Below are 16,890 nucleotides of genomic sequence, written 5' to 3' on the forward strand. Positions count from 1 at the left end.
GCATGACCTGCTCGCTTGTCGCCGCATGCAAAATGAACTCACATTGATTGAACGACTGTAACGGGAAACACGTTCATCCCTTCGGTTGCGAGAACGGATCTGGATCGATCGACAACCCTCTGTTGCAGACCCATCGGTACAGATGACAGAGTGCGAGAAAAAAAAAAGACGTGGTACGTGGTTGCGTGGTAACGAAAAAGAACACCGCACCTTGCACACATCAACAGGCTTCATCCTGGTTCTTTGGGATTTTGAAATTTTGAAATTTTGTCGACTTATCAGCGCATCCATATTTGGAATCATGGTATTATTACTCTACTGTTAAAAGGAGAGGGTTTTTCATAGGCAGGACATTGGTGTTTTCTAACGTACTGTGAAGTACTCCGTGCCAGCTTGTGTTAATCAAGGGTTCTTTTGTTTGTCTTCTTGCGAGTCAGGATTCCTTTCCAGGTTTGATTACGTGCAGAAAAATATCGACATGGCGACACAAGGTGGACCGGGAAAGACATGTCGGGGGGCAGGGGTGTCAACCATTAATACTGGGGCTATAATCTTTTTTGTTGTAGTTGATTTTTTGATTTTTTTTTAACCTACATGTGCACACAACAACAAACCCTGAGGGTAGTCTGCTGCTTTTGCTTCATGCAGTCCAGCTCATATGTTTATTTTCCACCACACACTCCTGTCTTTGGGATGAAGAAAAGCAAATTACGGAGTACGGCATCCAGCTTTGCAACTGCGGCTGCAGCGCTTCCCGCAAATGGCGTCTGCAGGGCTGGCCTTCCGGGAATGCCGTGCAGGGTTGACAAATACTGTAATATCTTGAATGCCGCCAGCCGTTCGGTTGTCCATGCCGATGAACGTGGCAATTGGTGGGAATGGGAAATGGCTCTCACCTCGTCTCTGACCTGAGCTGTTTCGAAATGACCTTGCGGCTCTTTTGTTTTCTTCACATCTTCCTTTCTTCCTTCTCCCACAAACAACTAATCCCCATGTCCCCCTTTGCACAGCCCCTCCGCTACCGAGAAATCATCACCAAACCAAAAAAAAAAAAAAAAAAAAAAGGCCACTCTGGCAAAATACACCGCGTCTAGACCGTGTCTCTAGCTCTTGCAGCTTCTAGCTCCGAGGTCAAGGGTTGATGGGTTTGACAGGCGGACACCACCGCGCCCGCCCGAATGACACTAGGGTGGACGCCGGTGTGAAAATTTACCGACCGGCTTTCGCGCTTGTGAAAACATAATTTCCTACCGCAAATGACCGCATGCTTTATTCAGGGGCATTAATGTGCGCACGCCGGGAGTGGCACTAATTTATGCAGTTCCAGTCACAGTGGCTCGCCGAAGTTCATTGGGGCTGGACCATTTCAATTCGAGATTGAAAATATAGCAAGCAATTAAGGGAAGGACATTTGTTTGTTGCCTACCAACCCTCAAAGTCCGATTTTTTTTTTCTCTCTTCTCCTCCTAATATCTACCTTACTCAGATTGGAAAGTGTGCTTCATACCATATTTCGCCAGTCCCTTAGCCCTCCTGGGTCGCGGCCCTGGTTGCGACAGCACGTGGCAGGTAACGCTCGGCAGCTGAGAGTTTCACGATGCGAACCTCCGCACAATGGAACAGCAACGAGCCCACCTTTGTATCGGAATCGCAGGGAAGAACAAGAAAACCCTAGGAGCATGAGGATAGGTTTCATGGCCTCCCTTGTATTTTGATTTCGTCCTGCTTCGCAAGGCGTATTTTGTTTTTGTTCGTCTCAATCTTATCACTGAATATATAATATAGCTAGGCAGAGCACCACAGTCAACGTGGAGAGCAATCGGGAAACCTGACCTTCCTGGCCTAGCCTGCGAGCAGTTTAGCCAGCCAGCCAGCCCCCTTTTCTGCGCCGACCCTGTCGCCGTCAAAATCCCCAGGTCGTGATTTCTCCAAACTACACCGAACCCGTTGGTGCCGCCGGGGTGTTAGATACAAAGAAACCTCTTTCCCAATAGACAGAGGAACCACCGGTGAGGTGGCTTGCCTGAGCGTCCAATTTTTGGAGGCGCTTACCGATGTTTTGAAATTACAATGATCACCCGGCCAGTTACCCAAACCGGGCTGGATTTTCGTTGATGATATCGTTTGGTTTTATTTTACTTTGCTCATTAACGACTCAACGTACTGCTTGCTGTAGAACATCAATAATAACCAAAAGGAAAGCCTGCTTGCGAGACCAAAAACCCGCGTGGACGAGATCCGAGGGGCGCGAGGCGCATTTTCCTTTGCTGGCGTTTGGATGACTGTAGTTTGGGACCAAGTCCAGAACTTTGCCAAGTCGATTCTTTCGAACCTTTTCGCGCTCAAGCAAACCTTCAGCTAGCCGTAGTAAAATTCATAGTGGAGGTTTTAGGGCGACAAGGCTCTTCTTAGCAGGGGCTTGCAGCGCTGGTCCTAGTAATGATCGGTGGAGCACACACCTGGACATGGGCAGAGTAGAGTACCTAGTACTGTACAGCAGAATTTACTATAGTAGCAAATTTGTACCCTGTATGACGTGGGGCAGTCCTGTGCAGTAACCCACCTGTCAAGCCGCGAAGTTCCTTCCCATCGCGTGCTGTGGCAGGGAACAGCGGCAAGGGTACCGCAGGCCGTCCTAGCTGTATGTAGACTAGCCGACACTCTATGCTACCTGCAGTTCGTTGTGCTTGCTAGCCACCTCAAAGTCGAAAGCCCGCGAGATATTGTTGTACCTGTACGAAGGACGATGATTTGCACGATAGGAAGGAGCAAAAGGAAGAGAGAGAGAAAAAAAAAGGAAGAAAAAGGAAAAGCCCCCAGCCAAACAGACACAATCGTGTCGGGCTATCCTTGCTAAGGGTCTCCGCCCACTGGTTGCGCTCATCGCACTTGCTTCTACCGGGTTATGACATCCTGATCATCGGCTGAAAACAAGAATAAAGACGAGGATGAAAAACAAAGTCAAATAAGCCATGGATGTGACTTATCAAACAAAGTGATTTGGCAGACAACAACGACACGACAACCAACGCCTTTACCAAAACTTTGGATCAAGATCGTCCAACCTTCGGATCATGGAGCAAACAACCAAGCTTGCACGTATTACTTGGTAGCACCAAATTAAGCATCCCGCGGCCTCCCCAAACAAGCTCCACATGGAAAAGTGAACAGTGCTTTATTCACCAGAGTCATTCGTGCCGTCGACATCCACTTTGAATGAATCCCACCCCTCGTGCTCCGCGAATTCGCAACGCAGACGACCCCTTTAGTTCCGAAGGAGGGTCGACGCCATAACGCACACTACTGTACGGTAAAAAGAGTCGTCGCTGCTTGCAAGCGAATCGAAGACAGACGACATGGGGAGCTTTCTCTCCAGTACTGTGCCTACCTTACCTTACACACCCCCACCCCCTCGCAGCGTGTTCCCACCACTGACCTGCACCCCACCAGAGAAAATATAGCCAAGCGTATAGGTAGTCCCACCGCTCCGTCCACCACCCAAGCCAAATAGGGAGGTACTTACGATGCAACCGAGCACGCCGCGCTCCAGGCACAACGTGCTCGGCAGAGTCCCAGCAGGCATGGAGCCGGGTTGCGCCACGGATTTGAGGGGGTGCCCAAACTACATATGATGGTTAGGTTTTCCTGCTTTCCTATTTCCCACTTCGTATTAAATAAAAGTGCCACGCCGTTTTTTATCGCCAGGGGAAGGCCCAGCTGACCAGGGGGGAAAAAACAGATAGGTTTTCCACTTTCTTCTTGGACCACCTTGTTCGTCACAAGCCAAAAGTTACCTGTCCTTCCCGGGTTCACCAAGGAACAAAAAGGAAAGCAAAGAAGGAAGAAAAAAAGAAAGCAACAAGTTGGAGCTTGGCGCCATTTTTCTACCAGCCCCAACAGCCGTCGCCGATCTCACTTCGCAGATGCCGTCTTGGACACACCGCTACATCATTAAACATTGCCCGCCGCCTGCAGCAAACTTTCCCCAGACGCCCAGGGGACCTCCCGTCTTGTTCTCTGCAACAGTTACCTGCCGCCTTGTCTTGGACCACGCACACCCTGCATTGGACAAGTCATCATAAGAAAGGATCCTCACCGTTGTTGAACCACGCAGCATTGCTGCTGCTCTCCGACCACTTTATATTCAGCCCGTTGTCGCAAAAAAACGCTTTGTTTTATTACTTAATTCTCGGTTTTGGTTCTCGTTGCTGTTCTCCAACCGTTGGAGCCTCGGAAGAAGAGAAAGATTAAGGGAATAATACGTCACTCGGGTTTTGTAGGTAGGAATTAGACGGGGGTGAGCGGCACTCGAGCAACATTCACGATATAACAACGCCGATCCCATCCATCCATGTTGGGCGCGTGTCGCATCTCGCCTGAACTGGAGTTCGTCCCAACGCGACGGTAGCCGGGTTCGCCCGTCATGCCTCGATTCACCTTTCCCATACCGGGTCGGCGCCAGAAACAACAACCAGTGCCTATTGCATCGCCGCAACAAGTCGGCGGCAACGGTGGCCCCGGTCTGACCAAGGCGCAAAGGATTCTGGGGCTTACCGATATCAGTGTGGATGCTCACAGCGGGGCAAATTGGGATGCACAGTCGAACACGGGCATTGGCACAAATGCCAGTGCAAGCGAGACACCCTACGCCGAAACCAGGTCGATTGGCGTGGGTGAGCACAATTGTCAGAACCCCGAGGTGGAGGTGGGAACGATAGAGGTTGAGCTGGACCTGGACGAGGAAGAGTCTGGTATTATGCCCATGGCCCTGGACCGGAAGCTTTCCAACGCTCGACACCAGAGCATTGCCGACTTTCACGACGCCGTCTCGGATGCCTCGAGTGTCCGCCGCCGACAATCGAGCTCGACCATTAACTCGTTTTATGACAAGTCCAAACAACCTCTCCGAATCTCGCAGCAGACCTCATCGTCGGCTATGGCCATGGGTCTGTTAAACAAACAACCACACGGTGTTCTTTTCAACGTGACAGATGCCAGCTCGCCGACTTCATCTAGGGACGATGCTTCAACGCGCAAGAAGAAGCCCGCGAGACTGGACCTCTCGCATCTGCTGCCCAAGGTCACACGCCAGTCTATGCTAACCCCCTCGCGGCCGACAGTGCTTGGGTCAGACATGATGACGAAATCACCATCACTCCTGTCCGAACCTGGCGACAGCTTGCAGTCACCACAACAACCGGACCGCCAACGCAGTTTTCGCAAGAACCTCAGGTCCCTTTCCTCGAGGAAAACAAAGGAGAACCTGCGCATGGAGTCGATTGAGCGACGCCGCTCTGACACCATCCACAGCCTTTACGATCACTATGAACAACAATCCTTGTACAAGGATTCTCTAGCTGAGGTGCAGGAGGAGGAAGTGGAGGTTCCCCTCGTCCTCAGCCCCGAAATTCAAGACACAGCCACATCACCATCGGCCCATAGTCTGCACACACCATACTCGACGTCAACTGGAATGTCAGGGGCGCACAGCAAAACCTCTTCGGCGTACACCCGAAACGAGAGCATGCCGGCCACCCCGCTGACTGCCGTGATGACACCGGATCTCCATGCGCCCGTGCCCAAGTTTGCAGGCGCGGACTGCGCCGAGAGCATTTCCAGTCGTCACACGCGCACCTCCAAAGCCTCGAGGCGAACCACGCACAGTGGATTTGACATGGATCTCAAGAAAATTAGTGTTCTGTCGCTTTCTTCTGATTCAGAGGAGGATCCTCTCGAGGACGATACTAGGAAAACTTCGGCCAACTCGTCTGTGTTTAACATAGACGACGGCCCAGGTACTCCTCCCAAGACGAAACTACCCCCAGTCCCCACCCGTGCTCGACGATCAGAAAGTACAATCCTGCAGACTGCGAAGATGGTTGAGGTGCTTGGGCAGGTAAAGCCTCGCAAAGAAACAAGGCCTTATACCGCCAGTCTTTTCCCCAAGGTCCCGCAGCAGTCAGCGCCACCAATGCAGACGAGACGCTCTAGTGAATCAGCTCCCCAGACCTTCTCCAGGGCTCCAGTCATCAACTCTCGGTCGAGCTCACTTCATCCGGGAACGGCCAAGAGGAAGCCGGCTCGTACAAACCTGCGACAGCCCTCTATGCCTAACCACACGATCGATAGTGTTGCCAGCGGAACAAGTCAAGTGGGAGAGCATATCCCGTGGACTCGGGATCAGCTTGAAGGATACAGCTCTCGGCCTGGAAGCCAAACCAAGGCCATGGTACATGCGACAGGCAGCAGCGGTAGCGGTAGCAGCAGCAATGATGTGCGCACTTCTAGCGTTGCGACAGTGAGTGGGTTCACGGTTTACGAGTCCAAGTCAACGAGACCAGTGCCTGCGGAGATGGACGCACTGGCACCGGCTCGGATGTTCCGGCCGACCCAGGAGGTGGGCTCGACAACGCACCTCTCGATATCGGTCGCATCGGTATCGGACCAGCCGACCCCACCTGTATCGCCAGCATCATCCGAGTTCAACACGCAGTCGCCCACCAGATCCACGCTCAAGGAGTCTACCGACGGGTCTTCGGTTGAAGTGACACCTATACGTGCTAGCGAGAGGGATGCTGCTTCCTCGTGCAATGGATCGTCACCACTCAGCAAATACACCACGCCGTCGCCGAATTCTACGTCGTCGCGCTTCATGGCTGTGACCCGCCAGGAGGAGATGCTTCTGGCTGCGCTCCGCCTCAAACGCGCGAGAATGCGCGAGTCCATCATTGCCGAGTTCGAAACTGAGGAGCGCGATCGTGTGATTGACGCGTTCCCAGTGCCTGGCGGCATGGAAACAACCGAGACATCGAGCCTGAACAGGCAGCAGCTCGATAAAGCACCATCTCACCGTCGCCAGCACTCGAGCATCAGCACACTGTCGGGGTTTGAGGCTTCATTGGCACCCCGGCCCCAGCCCAAGGCTGGCACACGCCACGCAGCCGGTCGGAGCTCGTCTGTCCAATCGCAACGAGTACCCAAGGCCCGCAGCGTCTCTGGGTCTCACCGCAGAGACGTCTCGCCGATGTTTTCGGCACAGGGCGGCTCGGAACTTGCACTCGATTCATTCCCGATCCCGGAGCGATCATCGATGCTGGCGCCGCAATACCACCAGGCCACCAAGCAGTGGTCTTTCGAGAGCGGCTTCACCGCCGCCTCCAGCCAGTCCCGTCTTACCGACACCCACGACGGCTCACCACCTACCGCGGGGCTGATGCCGCCGAGTCGCCAGGATAAGCCGCTGCGCGGAGAGTCATCTTACAGAGAGATGCGCGGGCGACAGCTTGCGAGATCCCAGTCAGCCATGGGCAGTTATCCCACCAACATCGCCAGCCCCTCGACTTTCATGGCGGACCCGCGCAAGAAGGCCGCGAGGATCAGTGCCGTCGGAGGACCCCCCGGCCGCGTCGGTGTCGAGATGGGCCTCTGGGGCGATGACGGTTGAGCATCACATGCCATGGCCTTTTTTTCCCTATGTTCTCACCTTTACTTATTCCTGTCCATTTGTTCTACTTCCCCATTGCCTAGCAGCCTTTTTTCATCGAGCATGCATGCTTTGTTGATTTGTCGCTGGCGGGATTTTCCCACTCACGAATAACTGTCACGAAACCCTACGATACTCAAATCTGGCGGAATATCCATCATCTATACCCCACATATCCTCGCAAAGAGGCTATTTTCTCTTCTGGAAGTGGTTTGGCGCAAATTAAAAAAAGCACACAATTACTGGACAACTCATCTCGGAAGTGGTTTCAAACCGACTTTGTTCGAGGAAGACATGTGTGATCTATGTATCACTCAACAGCAAAAAAAGGCTTGGATGGATATATGGCATCCCCAAAGTCACTTCTTTTCTCCTTCTTTGGATGTTCCCGGGTGTTTCTCTATACTACTTCTAATAACGAGGCAATCTGGATGATTTAAAGCGCGGGAGGGGAGGTTCAATATACCACATTTCTTTTTGTCACATGTTTTAATGGCTTGAGCAACGGGAGACTAGAACTAGTTATTTCCTCTATAATATGAAGCGAGCCTTTTTTTTCGAATGAGTGATCGGGCAAGATCTGGGCAACCGACTTCTGACTACTGAGTATAGACCATGTGACGTGTCGTCGTGACTAGGGCAGCGTGGTCGCTTGGTGACGCTGGATTAGTGTGGCATCGATTGTTGGGATTTGTATCTTGACACACCTTGATAGCCAGTATATACAGTGCATGTTCATGGTATGTAATGCATTAGCCAATACGACCATCAAGGTTCTTGGCGTGTCTTATGCAGGTTTTGTACGTAATATGTCCGCCCTACGGAACACAAAGACCCTGGTTTCGCTTGTCCTTGCTCGCTTGTTCAAAAATTATGGTATACGGGTTGTATTCAAGAGTAACATTGTCTGGGGAAAGGGAAACTCGGCAGACCGTTGCAACAGCAAGTTCATCCACGGCGACAAGGGTGGGCCACCGGGGGGGGGGGGACTTTTTTTTCTTGTTCTTTGGCGGGGGAGGAGAAGGGTTCGGAAGAGACCGGGCCTGGGCGGAGGCCCCGCTCCGTGGCGCAGGGCACATCAAACCAGGCCAAGGTGACTGGCTGCGAACCTTGGGGGCTGGGCGAGAATTCTCGGCTCTTTTTTTTTTTTTTTTTTTTTTTGGGGTAGGGGAAGCACAGGGATGGATGGAAAATCAATCATTAACTGGCTCTTTTTTTTCCCGCTGGACATGTGTAAACTTTGTGAGCTTGCATTTTGCATTTTGAATTTTGCACCTTTGCATTTTGCATTTTAATAAAACTTTAAGGCATTTTTCGGTGCTTTGATTGATGATCGTGTTGCTCCGACAACTTTTGCACCGTGCTTTTCCCAGCTATAAAGTTTTCTCTTTTGGTAACTCTCACTCACTGACCCTCTTTTTTGGGTCCTGATTTAATTTGAGTCAGGAACAAGGTCAAAAAGGGTACAAGAAGAAGAATTTTAAATTTCTACCGAACCAGATCGAAAAAAAAAGTCTACAAAAAGAGCAGAGTTGGCACAAAATCTAACCTGTGCGAGGCTTGCTAAAGAAGAAGAGAAGAAGAAACCACGGATACAGTATCTTGAGGATTGGACGACACAAGGCGGAAAAGTCCGACCAAAAGTCGTTCCAGAGGTTGCCATTTGAACATTTTTCGACCGATATCCCGAAAAAAAAAGTCCATCCCAACAATGAACTGCCCGTCCCGTACCGACGAGCCGCCATTGACGGACCATCCGACCTGGAATCAGAACCCGCCCTTCCTGTCGGGTGACCTGACGACCTGCCAGGACCTCAACGGCATCGCCAACGCGCGCGAGCACCGCGACGGGTCCGGAGGCGCCGCCGTGACCGACGACGAACGCGGTGGAAACGGGATGCAGAGGGACGGCTGGGCCGTGGCCGATCGAATGCCGGTCGAGGCCGAGGGGCGGAAGGGGTTGGCTTGGGGATGGGGTTCTTTTGATGGTATGGAATTTTTTTTCCTTCTTCTTCTTTCTGTTACCGCTGGAGGACATCTCGTCTCCTTTCCTCCTTTCCGAACTTTCAAATTTCACTCCCATCAAAAACGAGGGAGGCGGTGCCAAGCATCTTGGATTTTTGTCCTACGTCATGCCAAAAAAGGCAGTCCTGTGCTCAGGATGTGGGTTTGACGGCATTTGCGAGTCAATGATCGTCAGACATTTGGAAAAGCCCCGACACCCTTTCGACAACGACTGAATCGTTTACATTCACTCTGAATCGGGATTTCATCTCGCTGACATTAGATGCTACTATCAGCATCCCATTCCCAAGCCAAGGGAGTGACTGGCGGTGAAGGCCATTCACTCTCGACCGCGGCAGGCGGCGGCGGCTTCGGTGCCGTCGCTGCTGCCACTGCAGCGCCCCCTGCACCATGCTCTCTTTTCGGCTGGTTCTCCTGGGTGGCCTCGGTCCTCGTCTGCGCAGCCATCATGTCGGCCTCTCGGCTGCCAGAGTCCCTAACGGGACGTCTGTTTGGCGCCCCGCAACCTGGTTTAGCTTGTAAGACATTTGATCATTTTTTCTTTTGTTACTTTCTCTTTTCCCCCCTCCCTCTTAGCTGTATCGCACCTCAAGTCGTTACACGTTCGACGTTGCGTGTGCCACGGCAGTGGCTGCATGTCATACCCACACATTGCCGTTGGATCGCCGGCCCCACCCGATTGGACTGCACTGGCTGAAGGTGGTGTGGTGGCATAAATCGACGCTCGCTACCTCATGTACAAGTCGGGCAATTAAACATGGAAAATAAGCAACGATGACTGACTGCAACGAAACCACCATTTTCCTCTAGCAGCTCCAAACACGTCCACCATCGCCACCAACTCCCGCGACGCCGATGTTATCCCGCTCGGCAAGCGGTCGACCTGCGCGACGGGCGGCTTCCTCTCCGAGGAGGAGTACAACACGCCGCTGCACGTCGGCGCGCTGCTCATCATCCTGGGCGTGTCGTTTGGGGCATGCGCATTTCCGATTGTGGCCTCGCGCATCCCGCGCCTGCGGCTCCCCGCCCGCTTCTTCTTCGCCGTGCGCCACTTTGGCACCGGCGTCCTGCTGGCCACGGCGTTTGTGCACCTGCTGCCGACCGCCTTTACGCTGCTGGGGAACCCCTGCCTGTCGAGCTTCTGGGTCAGTGAGTACCCGGCCATGCCGGGCGCCATCGCCCTCGCCGCCGTCTTTTTTGTGACTGTCATCGAGATGGTTCTGCAGCCTGCGAGGCACATGACCGAGGCTGCCGGGTCATCTACGGGTGGCGGCTGCATGAGCGCCGCTGCCGTGTTGCAACAGCAGCAGGAGCGACCGCGGAGGACCGCGGAGCCGGCTCAGGACACCTCTTCTGAGGATGGAAACGGCGCCATGGCCGGGCGACCGATGTCACTGGAGATGCGGCCGGCAGGTGGCAACGCCAACTCTTTGGGCCGACAGCTCTCCAACCTCGGACGGACCGATGACCAGAACGCGAGCGTCGGGGCGCCATCCTCCGATGGGCAAGCCGGTGAAAGGCTTAGCGACAAGTCGGTGGTCGTCGACGAGGAGAACCGTCTCGCCGGCGGGCATCTCCAGCTCACGGCGCAGCAGCAGCACCAGAAGGACGTGCTTCAGTGCATGATGCTCGAGGTCGGCATTTTGTTCCACAGCGTCTTCATCGGTATGACGCTCAGCGTTTCGATTGGGCACGAGTTTGTCATTCTGCTCATCGCCATTGCTTTTCACCGTACGTATTCGACTTGTGCCGTTCTCTCCATATTACTCGGAGAGTTGTTGCTTGTGCCTAGGTGGACTGATGACTGACTGACAACGTCTCGCAGAAACCTTTGAAGGATTGGCCCTTGGCTCGAGGATCGCAAACATCAAGTGGGAGAAAGGTTCATGGCAGCCTTGGATGATGTCGATGGCATACGGGTGCACGTAAGTCAAATCTAGCAATCTCATCTCCTTGACCGTCAGTAATTGCTAACGTTTATCGGCCCTCGCTTTCCAGAACGCCGCTCGGCCAGGCGATCGGAATCGCTACTCACAGGCTCTACAACCCAGAGTCTGAGTTTGGTCTCGTCCTCGTCGGCACCATGAACGCCATCTCGTCTGGTCTACTGGTGTTTGCGTCGCTCGTGGAGCTGCTGTCCGAGGACTTCCTCAGCGACGAGAGCTGGCGCATCCTCCGTGGCAGGCGCAGGGTTTACGCCTGCTTCCTGGTGCTGTCTGGCGCCATCGGCATGAGTCTTGTCGGGGCCTGGGCTTAAGAGAAGCACACTGGCAGGTGAACCTGAAGTGGAGGAGACGCGGGGCGTTTAGCTTGGATCTTGCGTTGAGGCCCAGACTAAGCACTGGGGAACGAGTTTAAGGCTCGCCAATGAAGCTTTTGGCAGGCCGTTGTTTGCTGTTTTCGAGTGAGATGCTTTCTTACGACATGTTTGAGCCGTGTTTTGATGGACCCTGACTAGAGCATTGCTATTTCTTGAGCTTTGATGGGGAGGTTTGCCGAAGAAGATTGGTATTTTTGTATATGAGGTGAGCCCATCGCTAGATGCACCTTTGGTGTCAGTCAAGTCAATAAAAAGATGGTGTATCTAGGGTGGGGCCGCGCATCCTGTGTTGGTGCCTCGCGTAATAGATTGCAAGGATGAATGGACAGCTCCATGAGCAGCGCTCCTAATTGCAACTGACCGGGTCAATGCCACTCTGGCCAGGGTCAGCACGCGGAGTTGGTGAATATCAAGTCAAATCGAACGTAACCCCCAGGATCTATGATTTGTTCCATGGAACAACAGACGGTTCGGAGCATGTGAGCGTGGAGGGTAGATGCGCTTCTGTAAGGGAGAGTGAGGCCAGGGCTGGATCGAGTCTTGGGTATTTCTCCTTCTCGCACGTGGAAAAGGGGCAATACGGGCGATGTTGTCATCATATCTGCCGATAGAGGAAGCAGGTAGCTTTGCCTCTGCTTTTGGTGACACTGGTCGGAAGAAAACAAAGGTCAAACACACCTATGCGAGATGAAGCTGAGAGGTTGAAGTAAACGATCTGACTTTTTTTCCAGGGTGAGCGCTAACTCGGAAACGAACTGCCCTACAAGTGGAGAAGCGTCTGGTTTCCACGCATTTCCGTGCGTTCGTCGATCTATTGAGTTGAGGGCGATGGAGCACGTTGGCACCGTCGCATCGCTAGGGATTCTGCCCAGTCCACTGTAACTCACCTAATCTCTGTACCTGGGTCCTCCCCGCAATCCAGGCAGGCAACACAGCAAATCGGTCTACGGATGGCAGCGGAGAGTCTCATTTGAGCGGGCCGCGTTCCCCACAACGAACAACGACAGCTCAGCACCACGACCAGTATGGTTTGTTTTGTCGCCATCCCTTGTTTGTTGGTGTGAGGATGAGATGTCAATGGCACCTCACCGGGATATTTGTAAACTTTTCTTGAATTTTTTTTCCCATCCCTGCCAACTAGTCTGCTTGCTATCCTCAGACGGTATTCAATGCTGGCTTTGAACGGTAAATCAAGACAAATTGGCATAACGGCATCCAGGGACGGGAGCTCCCATGTGCTTCATCTCAGCTTGGCATGCTTTCTCATCTACCCAAGTTGGGGAATTCAACCTTGAAAATCTGTCCAGGGAACGGACCAGACTAATTTGTCACAGGAGCCGACAAGCTGAATTGGGTTCTAGTCTCGATGGCAAGTGCATGTCATCCTTCAACAGCGCACGATAATCATGCTTCCTATCAGCCTGGCCCGCTGTTGAGAGCGCAACCCGGGTTGGTGATTCCCCGGAATCCTGTCGCGTCGCGAAAATTTCCTTGACCGACTTGCATGTCCTTCGTTCCCAATGTCGATCTCTTGCGGCCCGCCCCTTTTTTTGCCCTTTTTTTCTATGTTGTTCATTTTTTTTTATCTTTGTCAAAATGCCGCCGAACCTCCTGACGTTTCCCGACCGTGAACAATACCCAGGAGACTAGTCTTACCTGGGACAGCGGGAAAGAACTCATATTCGTCGCCTTTATCAACCTGGCGCCGCACAGGCAGCCAATAACAGATACTGGGATCGATTGAGATGTCGCCACCAAGGACAGGTATAGGAAACCCCACGGGCCAGGAGGTTCTTGTAAGTAAACCCTCTACCAATATCGCAACATCAATGTTTAGCGTTTTCCCACCACATGCCCAACTTGAATCAGATGGTTTCATTGGCCTCTAGTTGACACTAACGAAACTTGTCGGCTAGGTGACAACATGGCTCCTCGCCAGTATCATCACGTTCATGATATCAGCGCGGCTGTATCTCCGCTTGAAGATTAAGCGCCTCCGTTTGCAACCTGCAGACATATCCATCTGTATGCCATACATCATGTGCTTGCTCAATACCTCTGCAGACATGGTCGTGTATAGCTCCAGCGCCATGAAAACCGGATATCACCCTGAGCATGTCAAACTTGGACGTGCCCTTGTCGGCATTCGAGCATCCTGCAAAGGTGCCGTCTTCCCTTGTAGTAACCATGTCTCTCAAACAAGCTCAAATACTGACTGGGTGTTGCCAAAAAAATAGGCCTATTCCCCCTCTTCTTGACGAAACTTTGCGCCCCCGTATGGGTCATCATCGCCTTCTGCATAGCATATGTTGTGGTCGTGATATCGCTCGTCCTGTTCCTGTGGTTCCCCACCCCGCTCCACTGGACTCTGGACAGGAGGGAGACGTACTCGCCGCGGCAGCAGCGAAGCACCTTCCATGTCAACTGTGCGCTGCACCTGCTTGGCGAGCTCTTCATATCCTCCCTGCCTTTTCTCATGCTCAGGCACGTCAGGCTGAAGACCGAGGTCAAGGCCGGCGTATACGCGACTTTTGCTGCCGGCCTGGCCACCATCGGCTTCGGCATCACCAGGGAAGTCTTGATCTTGAAGTCGCCAGGGATCTCGGGCCAGGACAATGCTAGGTCTCTAACCCAATTCAGCAAGAATCTTTGTTATTTTATTTTGCATTACCTATTGGCTCGCCCCCGGCACTGCGAACGCCGCAAGACTGATTCCACTCTTTTTATCTCATCGCCGTAGCCTGCATGCCATCGCTCCGTCTCTACCTGGGCCATATTCTCTCGCAAGATCGCTTCAATGCGCTCAGAGCCGGGCCCCAGCCAGTTCAACGAGAGCGGCCCAGTAACCAGCAACGTCACGTCATCACCTCCCTGGACTCCACAACTTTGATCCGTTTGGACACCGAGACGCGCCGAGACCGCCGCCGGACGCAGCCATGAATGGAACGAGGGACAACAGCGAGACGACAGTCGAGGTCTGGGACGGCAGGAGCATGGTAAGGGGCCAGGAGAGCGATATTAAGCTTGCGAGAACGAATTGGGGGGCGATGACGGCAATCGAACACCTCCACTGGTTATTTCTTTTTTCATTTGCACGACGTAATGACAGGAGGGATTAGCGTGGATGAAAACGAGCTTTGGGATACAGGCGATGTAATGTTTTTTGAAGGTCGTAACAGGTTGCGACCTGAGGACTTTGGACTGGCATGTGAAACCAGCTCCGCGGCTCTAGTTAGGGGTCTTGTCAGGCCCGAAGCTTAAAGACCGAAAAGGCTGCGAAATCCCACCAAACAAAGATGACGAGGATGGCATATATTTGGAAGAGATTTACTTTACGAATAAGATGTTGCGGGGAAAGCAAACCCGTCTGTCAAACACGCCAACTACTCTGCTAGGTTGCATCCGGCGTCTCGGGCCACGACTCGGGCGCCGGATCATCAGAAGTGCCGGTGCGTCCCATCCGATCGGGCGAAACTATTCCTAGAGCTATGTTGTCATATTGCAAGGAATGCGAGGAGGGGGTAAAAGGGAAGAAGAAGAAATGGGTGCGCAACAAAAAAAAAAGGAAGAAAAAAAAAAGCGACTTGTCTATATTCTATTAGGCATGCCACAGAGCAGACGATTCCTATTCACATGGGCATTAATCCCCGGTGTTGGGAGATTGCTGTCACTGACCTCTCAAATCTCGGACCTCGACCGTGACACGCTAGACGACAGATGGCGGCTTTGCGGGGAGAGTTCCGCCGGTGATTGGATGCCTCCAAAGTACCCACCGTGCATGTTCGTCGTAAAGACTAAAGAAGAAGAAAATAGGCTGAGCTGCCGCTTGGAAAGCCGTCGAGGCGCGGCAAAACAGCAGCTAGCTATCCTTACTACCAAGTCTAATATTTGTTTCAGGTTTCGTCCAAAAAGGAAACCCTGGGGAGGGGGGATTTTCCCAACGGCGAATGTGAATATCAGATTATATAAAATCCAATCAAGGTCGTACTCGTTTTCGTCGTTTGTTTTTGTATTTTATTTTATTTTTTCTGCTGGCACATGTCGAATCTATTTTCGCACCACCGTATTCTGGTGTGTCGATTTGACGTCGTATCGATTGACACTGTCTTGCTGAATCGTCTGCCATGGTAAAGATTGGAGATTTTTCGGTGGTGATAATCACACTTACATCCTTATAAGTAGATGCTTTGTACCCACGAAGACAAAGGAAGGGGTTTCTCTCCCAACATCAACAATCCAAAGCTTCTCAATAAAAAAAGCCATCTATCTACCTTTGCACCTTTGCTCCATTCCGGTCGAATAACCGACACCCTTGGCTCAAAATGGGTTGTAAGTTTAGTTTTGTATCTGGAAGCGACCTAACAAATACCCGACCTAGTCTATAGATGGACACGGGAGGAACGCCACCGCTAACTTGTGATCCCAAGTCTTGGAGACGTCGTTCCCCCTTAGCCACAAGCACGCCATCCCCGCGGGAGTGGACAAGGCGACGGCCATTGCGAAGCTGCACGACCACATCTACATCATCGACTGCGGACCCTACGTGACGTCTCGCACCCCACAGCCATCCCCGGCATGGGACTCGTACGACAAGCCCAAGGGCGTCACGTTCGCGTCGGAAAAGGTCGATGTCCACGAGGTCAGGAACAAGTACGAGAACCCCATCATGGGCTCCGACATCAAGAGCACCTACTACTTCATCGATACCACCGAGGGCGTCTTCATCCGCGTCCACAGCCCCATGGGCACGGTCATTGAGAGCATCTTCACGGTGAAGGAGAAGAGCGACGGCAGTCTGGAGCTCTGCCATGAGCTTCAGGGAAGGTGCAACAAGGCCCTGGCCGGTATCTGCAAGAAGGATGCGGACAAGAACTATGAAATGCTTGTCGGCATAATTGCGCAGAAAATGGTGGCTTGAGAAGTATAACAATGGGAAAGCGAGCTTGTGCATGAAAGTCGAATCGCTGTCTGTCAACATTGGGGGTTGTCAGGTAGTAGTATCTTCAATTATTTAGCACCGCTAGAAATTGTGCAGAGAGTATTCAAGTTGGGATTTATCTAA

General features: G+C 52.5%; 5 protein-coding genes across 5 annotated transcripts; 4 read left to right on the forward strand and 1 right to left on the reverse strand.

Annotated features, from left to right (window-relative positions):
• Nucleotides 1-1,842: 1,842 nt before the first annotated feature.
• MGG_16712 (uncharacterized protein) lies at nt 1,843-3,880 on the reverse strand (the record flags this gene model as incomplete). Its single annotated transcript, XM_003711681.1, has 7 exons — nt 1,843-2,100; nt 2,165-2,352; nt 2,460-2,489; nt 2,564-2,639; nt 3,394-3,436; nt 3,524-3,622; nt 3,795-3,880. 7 exons carry the CDS (start codon nt 3,878-3,880, stop codon nt 1,843-1,845), a joined length of 780 nt encoding a protein of 259 aa, XP_003711729.1.
• MGG_05904 (uncharacterized protein) lies at nt 3,674-8,033 on the forward strand. The gene has a single exon (XM_003711682.1). The coding sequence runs from the start codon at nt 4,424-4,426 to the stop codon at nt 7,442-7,444; it is 3,021 nt and encodes a 1,006-aa protein (XP_003711730.1). The 5' UTR covers nt 3,674-4,423; the 3' UTR covers nt 7,445-8,033.
• Nucleotides 8,034-8,659: 626 nt separating this feature from the next.
• On the forward strand, nt 8,660-12,192 carry MGG_05905 (Fe(2+) transporter 3). Its single transcript, XM_003711683.1, has 5 exons — nt 8,660-9,471; nt 9,784-10,026; nt 10,319-11,239; nt 11,334-11,433; nt 11,507-12,192. Exons 1-5 carry the CDS (start codon nt 9,195-9,197, stop codon nt 11,763-11,765), a joined length of 1,800 nt encoding a protein of 599 aa, XP_003711731.1. The 5' UTR covers nt 8,660-9,194; the 3' UTR covers nt 11,766-12,192.
• Nucleotides 12,193-13,527: 1,335 nt separating this feature from the next.
• MGG_13277 (uncharacterized protein) lies at nt 13,528-14,579 on the forward strand. The gene is made up of 3 exons (XM_003711684.1): nt 13,528-13,624; nt 13,745-13,991; nt 14,066-14,579. The coding sequence occupies exons 1-3, from the start codon at nt 13,574-13,576 to the stop codon at nt 14,566-14,568; spliced, it is 801 nt and encodes a 266-aa protein (XP_003711732.1). The 5' UTR covers nt 13,528-13,573; the 3' UTR covers nt 14,569-14,579.
• A 1,571-nt stretch (nt 14,580-16,150) lies between these two features.
• On the forward strand, nt 16,151-16,746 carry MGG_05907 (uncharacterized protein; the record flags this gene model as incomplete). Its single annotated transcript, XM_003711685.1, has 2 exons — nt 16,151-16,157; nt 16,256-16,746. 2 exons carry the CDS (start codon nt 16,151-16,153, stop codon nt 16,744-16,746), a joined length of 498 nt encoding a protein of 165 aa, XP_003711733.1.
• Between the last annotated feature and the right edge of the window lie 144 nt (nt 16,747-16,890).

Source organism: Pyricularia oryzae, chromosome 3, assembly GCF_000002495.2.
Source record: "Pyricularia oryzae 70-15 chromosome 3, whole genome shotgun sequence".
Classification (NCBI taxonomy): Eukaryota; Fungi; Ascomycota; class Sordariomycetes; order Magnaporthales; family Pyriculariaceae; genus Pyricularia; species Pyricularia oryzae.